A 17672-nucleotide genomic window follows, 5' to 3' on the forward strand; every position below is an offset into this window, starting at 1 on the left:
AGAGAGAAACCGAAAATGTGGGAAATATGGCAGGCAGATTGTTCTACTTGTCCATTAGATACAACTTTGACTTGATTTTCAACAGTGGCTCTTATGTGCTCAGGCCTGAGGTACTCATTAATTTATGATCTGTTATTTTAATGTCAAAAATTCTTCCGATAACATTTCCAGCACTGAAATTCTTGCCCCAAACAACCGTGCCAATGTTCCAAGGCTAAACACTCTCCTCATACCTGATCTCACTCCTATGTTCCAAAATAATCATAAAAAATAAACTCACAAAACACAACTTCATGCACAACTTTGCTAATTGTATTCTAGTTTGAATAATATGATATGAATTTAAGACTAGGCCAATGGACTTGTAGTTCTTACAGATTAAACACCAGGCAAGAGTGTGCTTTGTGATATCTGAAGGCAATGGACCATGATACCCTTGTAAGGTTTACTTGTAGAGCCAATTTAGAAATAAAGTTTTGTATATATTACTTGCCATAAACATTAAGGTCTACATCAACAAATTTTTTTTGTGGACTGTAGGTTACCATACACCGATATTTTCCAATGTCAGAGATGGTGACATTTGTAATTTCCATATCAACAATTCCTTTGGTAGTGTCCTGTATATTGATAACCATTCTTGGACTGGACAATGTCCCCTTCCTGTCAAACCTTAGAACCTCCTTGCCCTGGAAAAGCCACGAAATGGCGAGGTACTGAATGTTTATTGTAGGGTCATCGACTTTGAAAGTGCATGGCAGTACAATGTTCTCTCCCAGCTGGGCTCTGTGTGTTGATGGAGCGAAAACCACAAAGGCGGCTTCATTGTGAAGAAAAGCTGAAAAAAAGAATTATATATACAAAAGATAACTTAAAATATAGTGGTTATAAGATTTGCTATATTAGTGATATATTACTAATGTATTAATATATTATTTAATATATTAATTGCATCTAATCAATACCCTGAAATATCTACTTTTTTGTCTTGAATTCCAACTGAAAAACTGCAGAGAATATCCTATGCCTTGAGAATCATGGCTGTATGTTTGAAGAGAGATTTGTTGATGTCATCACTGTGCTGCTTATTTTTCTCCTTCCTGGAGGGGAGGCTGTACCTGAGGACCTGCAGTGCAAGGATCTCCCTGCTTCTGCTTCATTATTCTGTTTCCCTCAATTTTCCTTCTGTTTCTTTTTTATCTTCTCACCAGTCATCAGATCACCAATCATTGAGACACCTCTGACATAAGGAGGGAAAGCCTTGCCTCTACGAAGATGGCTGCTTTCACACAGAGATGAAGTGCAGAACAAGGCATGGTAAGTTTTTCGGAAAAAGATCAGCTACAAGGAGGCCACAGGCAATACTGGTAACTAGTTCTTTGTCTTCTACTTGTTTTTGGGGGCTGGGGCAGGTCCTCTTTAAAGCAAACTGGTCAACTGCTCCCCTTTGCTGTAGCCATGACAGCCTTAAATATTTACCAGTTAGCTGGTGCAGATTGCCTTACATTCCAAACATCCATTGGTTCTCTGACACTTCTGTTTCTTAACAAAAGCTCTGAGTAAATTCCTTGTGAGGCAGGGATACTCACTAGCTCCTCGAGAAGAACATTGTTTTCTTTGTGTAGCACCCTCTAGAAGTGTGCTGGAGTAGTTAGGTTTGTTAGTGTAAGTTTTTCAGAGTAGGCAAAAAACTATAGTTAAGCTCAGGGGCAGGGCTAAGCTTGAGCTGTGTAATCTGGGTCAGGGTTACTTTAGGGGGGCTGGATGACTCAGCAAGCAGCTTCTCTGGAGCCTCCCTCTGTTTTCTGGAACCTGTGAGAAGGTTCCAGATGTGGTGGGTGGAAGCTAGGAGGGGCTGTTTGGCATATTTATGAGGTCTTTAGCCAATCCCCAGCAAATGGGCTGGCAGGGGGCAGTCTTACCTCATAAATAGGCATGACTCATGACAGCAAGGGGAATCAGGTGGAAGATGGTTGTACTGAGGAGGCTGTTGGTGGCCTTCTGGGGTACCCCCTAGTTTGGAGGGGGTGACCTTGGACTGGGGCTCGGGTGCTGGAAGGATCCTGCCACAACACATGGAGGAAGCCCTTCCTGGAGGCATAGGAGCAAGCGAGAGGACAGCAGGAGCAGGTCTGCACTGGTGGGGAACCACAAAGGGGGGAGATTGCCACATGTAGCCAGTTCTCCCTGAAGACCATGTTGTGCCAAGTCTTCATCCCTTTTGCCTGGGAGATCTTCTGAGAGTCAGCTAAGTGGGCTGGTGAGTGTCAGTCTGAAGGACTGTGTGGAGAAGTTAGCCTGGATGGCTAGTGAAAGGAGAAGCTGCAGCCAGATAGCCTGGCAGGGCCTGAAGAGGTGGTACTGGGATCAGTGACCACAGGGAGGAAGTGCTGGAAAAGTGCTTGCTGTCTCTCTCCTCTGTTCTACAAGTATAGGGGCTGTGAGTCCCTGCCTATAATGGGCCATTGCTACAATTTTTACAGAGTGACATAGCTGGGAACTAAGCAAGTGTGTACTGGAGGAAGAAGTCAAAGCTCTATAGGGCGTGGCTTGGCTGAGCTTGATGGCGGACACGTAACTGGTGCGCTCCGGCACCTCAGGACGAAAAACGCCAGTGAATTGAGGTACACACGCTCCTGCTTAACTTTACACAATGGGGACAGCCTCCCGGACTTCATCGGCCTCTCGGTCCCGCTCCCCGCACGAGAACACCGCCAGACAAGGCCACAATATACCGGAGATGTTTCGGTCACAGAGGGGGAACATGGCGCCGTCCCGCAATGGCCCCTCACAGGCCTCAAACACACGCTCTCATTCCCGCAACGAGATTGTGTTATCAGAGACTTCCCCAGATGTAACCCCCACAGATAACAGACCTCCAGACCATTTACAACTGGGAGCTACCTCCTCATCTCATATCAGCATGCATGATTTACGCACGGTTGCCTCAGATATCAAGGATACCTTATCGGCGGCCATTGCTGAGCTACGCCTAGATATCAAAACACTATCCGATCGCGTGCACAATGTAGAGAAGGTGACAGAGTCACATGAATCGACCCTCCGTCGATCCACTAAGAAGATTGACAGCCATACATTACAGCTCAGAGACATGCAGAGACATATGGAGGATTTGGACAACAGGGGGAGACGCCATAACCTTAGAGTCAGAGGTCTCCCTGAATCCATTGAGGGTGAGCAAGTTGCTCCTGCGGTCACCTCCATCTTTAACTCTGTCTTGGACAGGCCCTCCCAAACTGCCATCGAAATGGAAAGGATTCACCGTGCCCTCCGGCCCAAAGGTCGGGACACTGACCCCCCGAGAGATATTGTATGTTGTTTAACCAGTTATCGACTTAAAGAAGACATACTCAAGGCTGCCAGAATTAAACAACAAATATCATATGACACTACACCTGTACAAATATTCCAAGATCTCTCTGGCATCACCCTGAAACACCGCAGATACTTGAATCCACTCCTGGATGTGCTAAGGGCCAGGGGTATCTTGTACAAGTGGAAATTTCCGTTCTGCCTTACTGCCTCCTATCAGAGTCGCACAACGCATCTCAAGGTACCAGAAGACCTGCCTAACTTTTGTGCCATGCTAAACTTGCCTCTGACCGCAGTTCCAAACTGGTATGCTAACTTTTACCCCCTGGCACTCAAATCCCCCAAACCCCCTGTGGAACTGATGGATACTCAGGATACAACTTACTGGAGGAGAAGATCCCCCTCCGGACCCAGAGGACCCCATCAATCTGGCACAATTAACAAGGATTATAGCCCGTCGTTCCACGCTCGCGAAGAGCAAGGAGGGATTACTGAAATGGCATACTTTTATTGTTATAGCTGCATACAGAGAAAGATGCTGGACTGATATCATTCCTGCAGTCACCCGTGATCTTCTCAGACTGTGTAATGCAGCAATTCCATGACAGGCTATCCTCCTTCCCCTCGGCTTGAGATCTTTTGTTCTTTAACTGTTCTCGGACTGTTCTCTTTTACTTTATGGTTAAAACTTTTACCTATAGTGCTTGAATTAAACAAATGCTGGATACTACATTGATTTCGTAAGGCTTGATAAGGCAAGTAGCAGTTGACATACAGCCTGCCTATTCTTTGCAACCCTCCTCTATAGGGAGGACCCCTTCTTACTACAACACCCAGAATGCCCCTGGATCTGAAATGTGGGCATTGACACTTACCCTAGCCTCTTACTATACTTCCACCGGCCGTGATCTCCACTTACTCTGCAACGTCAACAGGGACTGTATCCGATGGCTCCTGCCAAGCATGGTGACCCTGGACTACAGTGAAAGTCACAGCTTTAATCCCGTCGCTCTGGGGCTGAACGGGGAGTAGAATTACCGTCTCCTTACACGGGAAAGGTAAGCAATAGTATACTGGCGGGAGGAGTAAAGCACAACACCAGGCCATACTCACTCGCAGCGGTCCTTGGAATAGATTAACTGGATCTAATACTTTGTCACAGGGTATAGCGATTACTTTGTCCGTCCGCTATCCGCTCCAGTACCACCAGTGACTTAAATCCTATACAGTGCCGTACAGTCAGTCATTCTCCTTCCTCCCGTTTTGAACCCCTTCTTGCCATTGGATGCCCGTAGGGCCAGAATGTTTCCTTACTGTGACTCTTGCCAATATAACACATGTTAAGGAAATATTGTGCTGATATGTATATCACCTGCGGGGTCTGCTCGAACCACAGATGACATGGCCTTTAGATACTCTGTTACATGCCGGTTAAAGACTACTGAACTAATGCGTCAGTTAGAATTGACTTTCCGCCCCCTGAACGTCCTGATGTATAGCTACCAATGAGGCATCGTCTGCTATAGGAGGACTGAACAACGCTCTTATATATAGTCAGCTCAAGTATGGCGACTTCAGCTAATCACTTTAAGTTGGTAAATTACAAGGGAACCTGTTAATGTGTTTATTGCCTTATGTTTTTGTTACCTCATTCCAGGGTACTACCCGCGGGCTAATTTTTATAACTTAGTTTTTGGTTTCCACATAATAGAGCATGCAGTATGCCCTGTTGGTTACTGTAATCTCTGCAATTATAGGCTGTATGATATCCCCTTTTCACACTCTAAAACCACGGTTTGGCTATATCTATAGTGTGTACCTGTATAGATGTACTTTATGTATAATATCTTATGTCAGGAAGGCTCTGACTAAAATCTCCCCTATTTAGTCTGTCTAGTTAGTATAGACGACTTATCACTTCCTCACTCGAGGGGGACACGCAAGTATGCATACTAGTTAACCGATTTTTCTTACATGCCTCTGGTGGACACAAGGTTACTCCCGCATGCTGATCCCAATTTGATTACTGTTTTCATATGTTAACAAAATGTACCTCACAAAATCTTTGCCCGTATCATGAGTCCTGGGTGGCTGTACTGTCACCATATTCTATACTCTATATTCTATATTCTGTAGTTCTCATTTGGTCCCTCATTGGGTTCAGTCTTCGCCAACCCCACTGTGGAGTGGGTGGGAGGGTCACACATCTCACTGGTGTGGGGTCCCCTGATCCATTCTATGCCATACACTATACTTTAAATAAATAAAGAGTCCTGCGCAAATCGTGCCACTGAAAAAATGGATGAAGAATATAAATATAAAAAATAATAAAAAAAAAGAGTCAATATTAAATCATATACGTAAACACACTGATGAGTGAAAGTATATGGTGAAAAAAACAGAGAAAGAACGGAACCCAATGTTCCAAAATATATAAATCCAGGCTCTCAGAACTCTCACCTCAAGATGGAATAATCAGGCAAAATGAAGATAATCTCAAAATAAACTTCTCCTTTCCTTCTCTGTGTATAATGACCAAGGAACTGTAGATGAAGCAAGTAGTATACACTTCTGCCACTAGAGGGCCATTTCCACCTCTTGTATGTATTACTGCAGCTGTAACCTCTTATTTCCGTGGTATAAAACTTAAAAAGAACACAGAGGGGAGGAGAGGAGGGAGAGAGAGAGGGGACTCCAATAGTGTAGTGGTTTCAAAAACTGAACAAGTTTAAGAGAAAGCAAAATAGACTCTCACATTTAAAAAGAAATGTCAAACAGATAGAGATCTGGCGTGTACCGCCAGTCTTACGCTACTTCCGGTTTGTCCTACGGCCACTCCCTACGCGTTACGCCATACCACGTGACTTCTTCATGGGGATCCCCATGAAGAAGTCACGTGGTATGACGTAACCCATAGGGAGTGGCCGTAGGACAAACCGGAAGTAGCGTAAGACTGGCGGTACACGCCAGATCTCTATCTGTTTGACATTTCTTTTTAAATGTGAGAGTCTATTTTGCTTTCTCTTAAACTTGTTCAGTTTTTGAAACCACTACACTATTGGAGTCCCCTCTCTCTCTCCCTCCTCTCCTCCCCTCTGTGTTCTTTTTAAGTTCTTTCTCTGGTTTTTTCACCATATACTTTCACTCATCGGTGTGTTTACGTATATGATTTAATATTGACTCTTTTTTTTATTATTTTTTATATTTATACTCTTCATCCATTTTTTCAGTGGCACGATTTGCGCAGGACTCTTTATTTATTTATTTGATGTGATAGTTTGTGTTTACTATTTTTGTCCCGCTGCATTTTTGTATTATTTAGCAGCACTTGCACTTTTTTCACTCCACTGGTTATTATATATTGATATATATTTTTTATTTTCATGTACTTAGATTTATTTCACGTTTAGCACTTTGTGGCGCGAGGGTCCATTTTTCACATTTTATACACTATACTTTACCACCAGAGAAAGTGGTTTCATTCTCATACCCTAAACACCTAATTTTTTTATTTTTGTGTAGGCTCACAGACTGCCCCTTGAGCTTCTTTTCACCCCTCTCCCCCACCTGTCTTCTGCACGCCCTCCCCTTTCACCCTCTACCCACACGCTATGGTGGCCCCAGACCCCCCTAATACTGCCTCAACAGTCTTAACGCAGAGGACCTCCCCTACTAAATGTTACTCGCTCAACATTAGAGGCCTAAACACTCCCGAAAAGAGATCCCAACTGCTGTACACCCTACGCAAGGCCAAAGCACACATTGCCCTTATTCAGGAGACCCATTTTCGCACTGACGCTATCCCCAAACTCCAAAATACTTACTACCCCACGGTATACCATGCGACCAATGAGGAAGCAAAAGCAAAAGGGGTATCTATACTAATATCGAAATCATGCCCCATAGTCATTTCGGACGTGCTTAGAGACCCAAAGGGGCGCTACCTCTTTCTCAAAGGCCATATTTACAATCGAAACATAACTATAGCCAACATTTACCCCCCAAATTCTGACACTATAGCGCAACAGTTTGTGACGTACTTTTACTCAGTTTACAATTTACCACACAGACCGCACATGGACTCCGCACAATCCAGAATAGACCTCATAAACGATTTCTTCTCCAAATACTCGCCACCTCCCATAGACCCCATTGACAGGACCGCTCTAGATGCTCCCCTATCACTAACTGAAGCCACCCTTGCACTTAAACAATTGAAAGCGGGCAAAAGCCCGGGCCCGGATGGTCTATCGGCAGCCTACTATAAATCTTTTTCCGACATACTACTTCCACAATTTCTTGAAACATTTAATAACCTTTTTACGTCTACCCGACCTAACACAGATCTCCTCGAAGCACACATCACGCTAATTCCCAAACCAGGTAAAGACACCACATTGATCCTCAATTACCGCCCAATCTCGTTACTTAACGTGGACATCAAATTGTACGCTAAGATACTAGCAAACAGAATATCACACTTGCTTTCTAACATGATATCTACTGACCAAGTAGGCTTTGTCCCTGGTAGAGAGGCCAGGGACAATACCATAAAAGCCCTGAACATCCATCACTGGTTGACTACCATGAAAACTAAGGGCTTCTTCCTCTCGTTGGATGCGGAGAAGGCATTCGACAGAGTAGCCTGGGATAATATGGTTCCTGTGCTATTACATCTTGGATTCCCTCCATGATTGCTACAAATGATCAGGCTTCTATACTCTACCCCCACAGCAAGACTACGAGTTAATGGACGACTGTCGAATGCCTTCTCCATCACTAACGGAACCCGTCAGGGTTGCCCTTTCTCCCCACTCATCTATGCGCTAACACTTGAACCCCTTCTCCGCATGCTGAGAGAAAACCCTGACATAAAAGGGATAGATGTCAAGGGTAAATCCTATAAAATTGGCGCTTATGCGGACGATATAATGCTTTTTCTATTAGACCCGGTAGTCACAATTCCAAACTTATTAAAAGATTTGGACTCCTTCCAAACCATCTCTAATTTAAAAATAAATTTAGAAAAATTGAAAGCCTTAAACATCACACTATCAAATCAAGATGTAACCCAATGCCAGAATAACTTTCACTTTTGTTGGGAACGCCTCGCTTTAACATATCTAGATATAAATATCCCCTCCGATCTGTCCAAATTATATGACCACAATTTCAGCCCAACGCTTCTTAAAATTCAAGAAGACCTTCTGACTTGGCACAAAGGCCCATTTTCTTGGTTTGGCAGGATAGCAATCCTAAAAATGAATATCCTTCCTCGATTGCTCTACCTATTACAAACTATCCCCATAGCAATCACTAAATTATTTTTCCGAACATACAAAAATATCTGCAGGAAATTCCTATGGGCCCACTGTCCCCCGAGGCTGAGCTGGGCCAAACTTATCTTACCCAAAAATGTTGGCGGCCTGGGTTTACCAGATATTCATACATACTATCATGCCAGTATGCTTACCAGAATAGTTGACTGGCACGTACACCACCACCATAAAGCGTGGATTCAACTAGAACAAGATATGGCTCCACTCCCACTGATCAATCTCCCATGGATCTCCAAACAAGCAATCCCCACAACATGTCGGAATCACCCCATTATAGGCCCAACTATACACGCTCTTCGTTGTACAGGTCGAACTCTCCACATTGACGGGCCACAGGGTTCTATGACTCCCCTATCCTTGAACCCAGATTTCCCCCCCAGCATCACAGGCCGGGGACTTCCCCGACCGGGATCAACATACAGAGCACTCCAGTTCATTGAACATGGGTATATACTGTCGTATCCAAATATGGTTACTAAATTCCCAGAAATTCACTTACCATTTTTCAAGTTTCTCCAAATTAGATATTTTCTTAACTCTAAACCATTTTCGCATTGGCATAGGGAGCTTACCCCCTTTGAAACATTATGTAACAGTTCAGAACCTCAAAAACATTTGATCTCAATCATAGCCACAATGCTGAATTCAGATGTTAAGGCACATGCTCGTACAAAACTGTTATGGGATAATGAAATGTTAACTTCCATGAACACTGATGATTGGACAAGGATATACAAACACACACATAAAGGAACTTTAAATGTATCGGCACAAGAAAACAGATATAAGATCTACTCTAGATGGTATCGCACCCCAGAGAAGGTACACAGACTATTTCCTGACGTCCCACCGATTTGCTGGAGATGCAACACGGATGTGGGTTCCTTCTTACATGTTTGGTGGGACTGCCCACTACTTCAGCCATTTTGGAAAGCAGTCCACGACAATATAGCAAAGATCACGACTTATGTCCCGGAATACTCTCCAGCCCAATATCTGCTACACCATACACTGATTCCACAATGCTACTATAGGAAGTCACTCACCTTACATATGATTAATGCCGCTACACAATGCATCCCCAGACATTGGAGAACCACAAGAGCTCCAACTGTGAGTGAATGGTACCGACAGATTGATAACACTGAAGAAATGGAAAGACTTATACATCAAGCTCATGACAAGCACTCTCGATTCACTCACACCTGGGGATGTTGGATACAATTTAGGTCCTCCACAAAACATACCACCACTCACTTGATGCCCTCGCCACCACCCTAAACTGATAATGAGATAAATAACTGTGATAATATTTCTAGGGGCCGTCTCCCCCATTCCTCCTTTCCCCATCCTGATTCTCTCCTTCAACTTACAAAAAGCTTACAGGTAGTTTTCCCTCTTACCTCCTATCCATTTCCTCATACACCATTTATATACCTCAGTTTGTGTCGACAATCGCCATCTCCCCTCCCCATATCTCCCTATCCCCCCCCCCCCCCCCCCCTCCATGCTGCACAACGTTATAGTCTCATATTAGCATTCCTACACAGAATATTTATCAATAACAATAGACACTCGACACAGTTATACTAGAACTCGTCAAGTCTCCTCAGTTTTTAACCGAAAGTTTTCCCCCGTCCACAGTCAGCTCCCATTAGGGGTGGATGGATGTGCAAGAGACTTGATGCAACACTGAATGATTTACGTTCAATAAACCTTGGATCCCAACTGGTTTCCGACATTACCTGTGCTCGGAGTTCTCATACACATAAATCCTGCACCTATAAATTTTAACACCCCCATTGTGAGTTTATCACAGCAGAATAGGATGTAAGCTCTAGGGAATCTTTCTTATCCTTCTTAATGTTTAGATTGATGTTCTATTCTGCAATTGCAACCTATCTAAGGCTCGGACAGAGATAAACTTTGTACACCTCGGTTTTACCTCGAAATAGCAATTGAACTTTTTGTTTATAAGATCATTTGTTGCTGTATCTTACTCTACTGGATGTACATTTTGTTTGTTGTACTAAAAAAACTTTCAATAAACTTTTTGAAACAAAAAAAAGCTCTATATAGACTGTATATAGGAAGAGAGTCCCTGAAGATGTTTTGCTGAAGTCAAATGGGCATCCCATAATTTCCCATCTCCATCCAAGTTATTAACCCTCAATAAACCCCAAAAACAAAGCTGCAGACTGTTCTCTGACTCAGAAGTGCCTGTGAATATTCGGTGTGCCTGGCTGTGCAGGGTGGGGGTTCCCAGTTACTTGCGGCCCTTAACCACTTGCCGACCAGCACACGACGATGTACGTCGACAGAATGGCACAGGCAGGCAAATGGGCGTAAATGTACGTCCCTTTAAATTTGCCGCCCTGCCATCGGGAGCGCGCCGTGGGCGGCGCGCTCCCGCGCTGGTCGGGACCCCCGTGAGTCCGGTCGCGGGACCCGCGGACTCGATCGCCGCGGGCATCCCCGCGATCGTCTCACGGAGCGGCCGAATGGAGAAATGCCGTTGTAAACAACATTTCTCCATTCTGCCTAGCAACTAGTGACGCTGATCTCTGCTCCATGTGATTGGAGCAGAGATCAGTGTTCACTAAATGAAAGCCCAACCCCCCCACAGTTAGTAACACACCCCTAGGAACACTTAACCCCTACACTGCCACCCACTGGTTAACCTCTTCACTGCCAGTGTCATTTTCACAAGAATCACTGCATTTATATAGCAGTGATTACTGTATAAATGACAATGGTCCCAAAAATGTGTCAAAAATGTCCGATGGGTCCCCCACAATGTCGCAGTCACAATAAAAATCGCTGATCGCCGCCATTACTAGTAAAAAAAAAATAATAAAAAATTAATAAAAATGCTATAAAACTATCCCTATTTTGTAAATGCTATAACTTTTGCACAAACCAATCAATAATCGCTTATTGCGATTTTTTTTACCAAAAATATGTAGAAGAATACGTATCGGCCCAAACTGAGGGAAAAAAATGTTTTTTTATATATTTTTGGGGGATATTTATTATAACAAAAAGTAAAAAATAATGCGTTTTTTTCAAAATTGTCGCTCTATTTTTGTTTATAGCGCAAAAAATAAAAACCGCAGGGGTGATCAAATACCACCAAAAGAAAGCTCTATTTGTGGGAAAAAAAGAACATCAATTTTGTTTGGGAGCCATGTCGCACGACCGCGCAATTGTCAGTTAAAGCGACGCAGTGCCGAATCGCAAAAAGTGGTCTGGTCATTGACCAGCAAAATGGTCCGGTCTGAAAGTGGTTAAGTGGTGCGTGTTCAGTAAAATATTTTTATCCTGGCATGGGAGCATTGTACCTAAAGTACATTTTTACTTTAGGCCTATTATACTGGGAAAGGCACCTTCAGACTTGTTTTGGTCCAAACAACAGCTTCAGGAACTGGTTCAGATTCACCACCTGAACCTCACTATTGTCCGATCACTGTGACAGAGGGTCTCAATGACCACTTGTGAGGGCCAGGAGATGAAGAATCAAGATTATCCTGCATCGGGTACTTCTAAATAGACTGTACTGTGTGCTGTGGAAGCCATTGATTGATATGTGAAGGGAAACCTGAGAGCATCTGCATTTCATTTATGGTGCCAAATTATTTGTAATAATAAACAAGTTATATAAATACAGTGCTCAGCTAAACTACAAATAAATCCCAGAAAAAATATTAATATATAAATAAATAAACAATTATACATACAGTGCTAATTATGTGCTCATTAATATGTACAATACTAATAATACCCTTAATGTATGCATTAAACCACATGATTATATATGAAACCTCAAACCAATATAAAAAGTCCAAAAAATGTGTAAAAGTGCCTTATGAAAGAAAAAGTGCCTTATGCCGTGGACTTTTTTCGACCGACTGAACTCCGTCTGACTTTTTCGATGGACTTCCTTTGAATCGGACTTGTCTACACACAATTACACCAAAGTGCGATTAGACCGTGATGACGTACGACCGGACTAGAATAAGGAAGTTCATAGCCAGTAGCCAATTGCTGCCCTAGCGTCGGTTTTCGTCCGTTGGACTAGCATACAGACAAACTGATTTTTCGACCGGACTCAAGTCCTTCAGAAAGATTTGAAACGTGTTCTAAATCTAAAGTCCGTCTGATTTTTTGACAGCAAAGGTCCAATGAAGCCCAGACATGGCCGAATTGTCCGACGGATTCGATCCGATCAATTTATAACTTTTTTGAAATTCGTTTTTCTGGATATTTTTGTTGTATTGTTTGTTGTATTTTTGTAAGGCTCCGTTCACACAGGGGGCGACGCGAGGCGACATGACTTGCCGTGCCGCGACCTGACAAGTCGCCCCCGTTCTGTACTACGGAACCGTTCTGAGAGGAGCGACTCGAGTCGCTCGGACTTAGAAAAAAGGTTCCTGTACTACTTTTGGGCGACCTCGGGGCGACTTGCATTGACTTCTATACAGAAGTCATTTGCAAGTCGCCGTTGAGGTCGCGGCAGGTCGCGGCGAGGCAAGTCGTGTCGCCTCGCATCGCCCCCTGTGTGAACCGAGCCTTATGTTGTTATTCTGTCTCTCACTGTTAAAATAAACCTACCACTAAAAGTATAGACTGATCATTTCTTTGCCAGTGGGCAAATGTACAAAATCAGCAAGGGATCAAATACTTTTTTACCTCACTGGTACTTTACGTAGCAAGGAGGGGGTTATCGGGTAGAGCTATTTTGTTATAGTATTTGCTCTTTGCCCTGATATTTTTTTCATACGGCGTGCATACCAATGTGTGACCTTTGAATAGTTTTCTGCAAGATTGTTTTTTTCTATCTCATACTGTTGGTATGTTTGGCATGTTTGGAGGTTCCAAGTAATTTTCTTGCAAAGAATAATGATTTAACTTGTAAGCAGCAAGTGTCAGAAAAAGTCTTAAGCTGGATACGCACTATACAATTTTCTGTAGATTTTTTCCTTCAGATTTATCAAACCATATAATATGAGATCAAACCTGTTATGCCACGTACACATGAGCGGAATGTCAGACGGAAGCTTTTCATCGTATATTCCGATCGTGTGTATGATTCATCTGACTTTTTTTTTTTTTTACGAAAATTCTGACGGATCTAGAGAGAGTACATGTTCTAAATATTTCCGATGGAACCAATTCCTATCAGGAAGACCGCTCGTCTGTATGCTGTTCCGACGGACCAAAAACGACGCATGCTCTGAAGTATGAGACGGAAGCTATTGGTTACTGGCTATTGAACTTCCTTTTTCTAGTCCCGTCGTATGTGTTGTACGTCACAGCTTTCTTAACGATCGGACTTTGGTGTGATCGTGTGTATGCACGACAGTTTCAGTGGAACTCCGTCAGTAAAACCCTCAGAGTTTATTCCGACGAGAATTTTTTTTTTTATTATTCTCTATGGAGATGGTTCACAGCCTCACTCCAAGTCGTCTGATGCCAAATGCCTGAAGCTCAAAAAAGTTCTGGGGCTTTTTTTGGAGCTTAAATTGAGCAGATCAGAGCATTTTCAGCGCATTTTTATTATAACGTAAATGCGCCATTTGTGCGATTTTCTGCTAAAAATTTTTTTTTTTTATTAAATAGTAATAATAGATGAATGAATAAATGTAAAATAATTACACAAATAACTACAAATTATCATAAATAAATAAAATAAATGAATATGCAATAATACATAAATAAATAACAAATAACTCCTAACCTTAAAAATATGAAATACATTTTTATTATTAATAATAATAAATAATAAACACCCAATCCTGAACAAAAATAAATACATTAGTAATAATATTTATTTATTTAGTGTTAGGATTAGGGAGTTTAGTTATTTATTATTATTATTTCATTTTTTTAAGGGTTGGGGGTTAATTATTTATTTAGTATTACTTAGTATTTATTATTGAATGTATTTATTTTTTTAATTCATGATTTTTATTTATTTGTGTATTTATTTATGATATTTATATTATGATTAGTATTAGTATTTACACCCTAACCCTAACAAAAAATAAACAAATAAATAACCCTAACCACTAATCCTAACTCCAACCCCAACTCCTAATCCTAACTTAACCTGAACTCTAAACCCTTACCCAAATGAAAAAAAAAAAAAGAATAATAATAATGAAAAAAGAAATAAAAGCTAATGGAAAAGATAAAAAAGCTGAAATACCTAGCAACAAATGATGCAAAAAAAAAACGATGTATAAAAACACGCAAGTCGCGCATAAAAACACGCCAAAATTGCACAGAAAAATGTGCTAAAAACCTCCAGATAAACGCTCAATCCCTGATGTCCTGTCCTGTACAGAATATATATATATATATATATATATATATATATATATATATATATATATATATATATATATATATAGTAAATTCTGATTAGAGCAGGCTTTTTCATTTATTCAACAGATTAATTTCCTGTTGCCTCTGTTTCCTGCAGCCACATGCAGCTTTCATTTGCATCATTTGGCATAACTAACACATCCATATGCTATTCGTCTGAATAGAGCAGGCTCAACACCCAGCAATCTATACAGAAGACATGATAGGCTCAGTGATCTCTACCCATACCCATAATAAAGATTCTACTCACTTGTGTGCAATAGAAGAATCAGGAACACCAGCTTCACAGCAGACATGTTCTAGGTCTAGTCCTCGGTGTAGGGATCAAGGATCATGTCTCACTTTCATTTTCACTTTCGTAGCTATTTCTATATATGGGAGGAAATAAAATAAAAAATAGGGTTGGGACTTTAATTGAGGCATGTGGGTGTATGAAAAAATATGTATGGAATGTAAATAAATTGAATGTCACAGTCCCCTAGGGGCAGTACATGATCAAAGAATTAGTGAGCATGATCCAATAATATAATAATATAATAAGGCATTTATGATGTAGATATACAATCATAAAAAATCAACATAAGTTGATATAATAATAATTCATTTATTCATACAGGATAGATTACTCATAATTTGTGACAGACATTACATTTCATAACAAAAAAACTAATAAATAATGATAAAAATTAATATAGACAGTATACACAGTATAAACATGATTTACATGATAAATACAAATAGAGGTCATGATTAGTTACAATTGTTACAGCAAGCATAGCTAGGCTTCCCTAGATGAACACTCAACGCGTTTCATTGCCTTATGCCAATCGTGCATTAATTGAACTAAAGAGTAAAAGAAAAAATTTATGGATTTAATAGCTGGCTATGCATTGTATCCTAGAGATGGAAAATTAGAAAGGGTCTATTACTACTCACAAAGTAGGCCATAGATTGAGAACAGCTCCAAAGGTGGGGTTATACGGCGGTCCGGTGTGAGTAATCTTCCCCGGGACTGAGGCAGGGAGCAGCCAAATGGAGACCCAGATCAAAAAACGGCCATGGGGTTGGGCCGATAGTCACTGTGCAAAGATATATGATACATATTATTATATTATTGGATCATTCTTACTAATTCTTCGTACTGTACTGCCCCTAGGGGACTGTGACATTCAATTTATTTACATTCCATACATATTTTTCATACACCCACATGCCTTAATTTTTTTTTCTCTTTTCTACACATATATGCAGGGAGATGGAGGCATGTTGGTATTGAATTTCAGGTTATGACAGGTCACATCCCTTTTGCTAGTATTCCTATGGGAGTGTCAGGGCCGGCTTAGCCCTTCCTCCTCTGGGCTGACCGCTCAGCTGCTGGCTAATTGCCAGCTCTCTTCTCTTTCCACAGTTACCAGCTGTTCCCGATGATGCTCGCCTGACCTGCCTATTTAAAACCTTCCTGCTCACTTTTTCATTTGCCTTCACGTTGATCACATCACAGGGAACTATCTCCTGCTGTTTGTTTCAAGACATCCCACCTGGCTTCTTATCCTGCTTGCGGTTGCTCTCCTGGGATCCCTGACTTCCGGCCTGGCTGATTACCCGATCTGGTTAATGAACTTTGGACTGGCTGACTACCCGATCTGGCTACAGGACTCTGGCTATGCTTGACTACACTTTTTTCTATTTACCTTTTTAGTTTTATTAATAAACAACTGTGATTTGATTGTACTACTGTCTCAGTCTGTTTCATTGTTTCTGACAGGGAGGCAGGGTGGGGGAGGAGTGAGGAGGACACCTGCTGTTCATTTACACCATTCAGAACAGACATCCACAATGAATAAAGATTTATGTATTATCTTCAATTTGTATGCACAGGACCATGAGCCAAGGACCAAGGGCTTTCTAACAAAAGGGCCACCCAATCACTTTTATCGGGCTCTCAACCACCACCACCAGTGGCACCAACAGTCGTTCCTGGGCTCTCTCATCCCTCCGAGGAGACCAGGACCATGAGAAGGAGGTTCCCCAGAAAAAGCAGGAGAAACTCAGGAAACATCCATTCCCCAATTTCTCCTGTGACTAATGACCCAAGAAGCGACGTGTATTGCTCCACTTCCAGGGTCACAGCTAGTGTGGCTGAGGATACAACTATTCAAACATAATCTGTGTTTGAATAGCTGCAATATATATATATATATATATATATATATATATATATATATATATATATATATATACACACACACACACACACACATATATACATACACACACACACACACACACACATATATGTAGCACTGACCCCCTAAGGAGCGTCTGGTTTTGCTGGATTTACCGTTTACCTTCTCCACCTCATTGTTCTTGTCTAGGGGTTCCCGAGGTTGATGGCCCAATAACTGCAGAGACCGACACTTGAATGCCTTTTGAGGAATTTTTATTTGCATAAAAGTTGTAACTAAAGGAGGAAATTAGGAACTTTCTTACAGTACCAGAATTGTGCAGCCGGTCTGGCGATACTGTAAGAATGCAGATTTACTTGGTGTCCTTTCAGCTCAGCTTCCAGGCTCTTACCGAGCAGCCAGCCTCGTGCGTGGCCCTCTTCTGAAG

General features: G+C 41.8%; 1 protein-coding gene across 2 annotated transcripts in view; it reads right to left on the minus strand.

The window, feature by feature from the left end:
* LOC143923705 (uncharacterized) overlaps positions 1 to 15456 on the minus strand; it is a 167141-nt gene extending 151685 nt beyond the window's left edge. For both annotated transcript variants that reach the window (XM_077447510.1, XM_077447509.1), the window contains exons 1-2: positions 15310 to 15456; positions 494 to 838 (exon numbers count right to left, since the gene is read on the minus strand). In XM_077447510.1, the coding sequence (XP_077303636.1) occupies positions 494 to 838; positions 15310 to 15355 (391 nt within the window). In that variant the 5' untranslated portion in view covers positions 15356 to 15456. The remainder of the gene's footprint in view (positions 1 to 493; positions 839 to 15309) is intronic.
* Positions 15457 to 17672: the final 2216 nt, after the last annotated feature.

The sequence above is a fragment of the Lithobates pipiens genome, unplaced genomic scaffold, assembly GCF_037356315.1.
Source record: "Lithobates pipiens isolate NorthernLeopardFrog02 unplaced genomic scaffold, aLitPip1_a1.2 Scaffold_22, whole genome shotgun sequence".
In the NCBI taxonomy this organism is placed as follows: domain Eukaryota; kingdom Metazoa; phylum Chordata; class Amphibia; order Anura; family Ranidae; genus Lithobates; species Lithobates pipiens.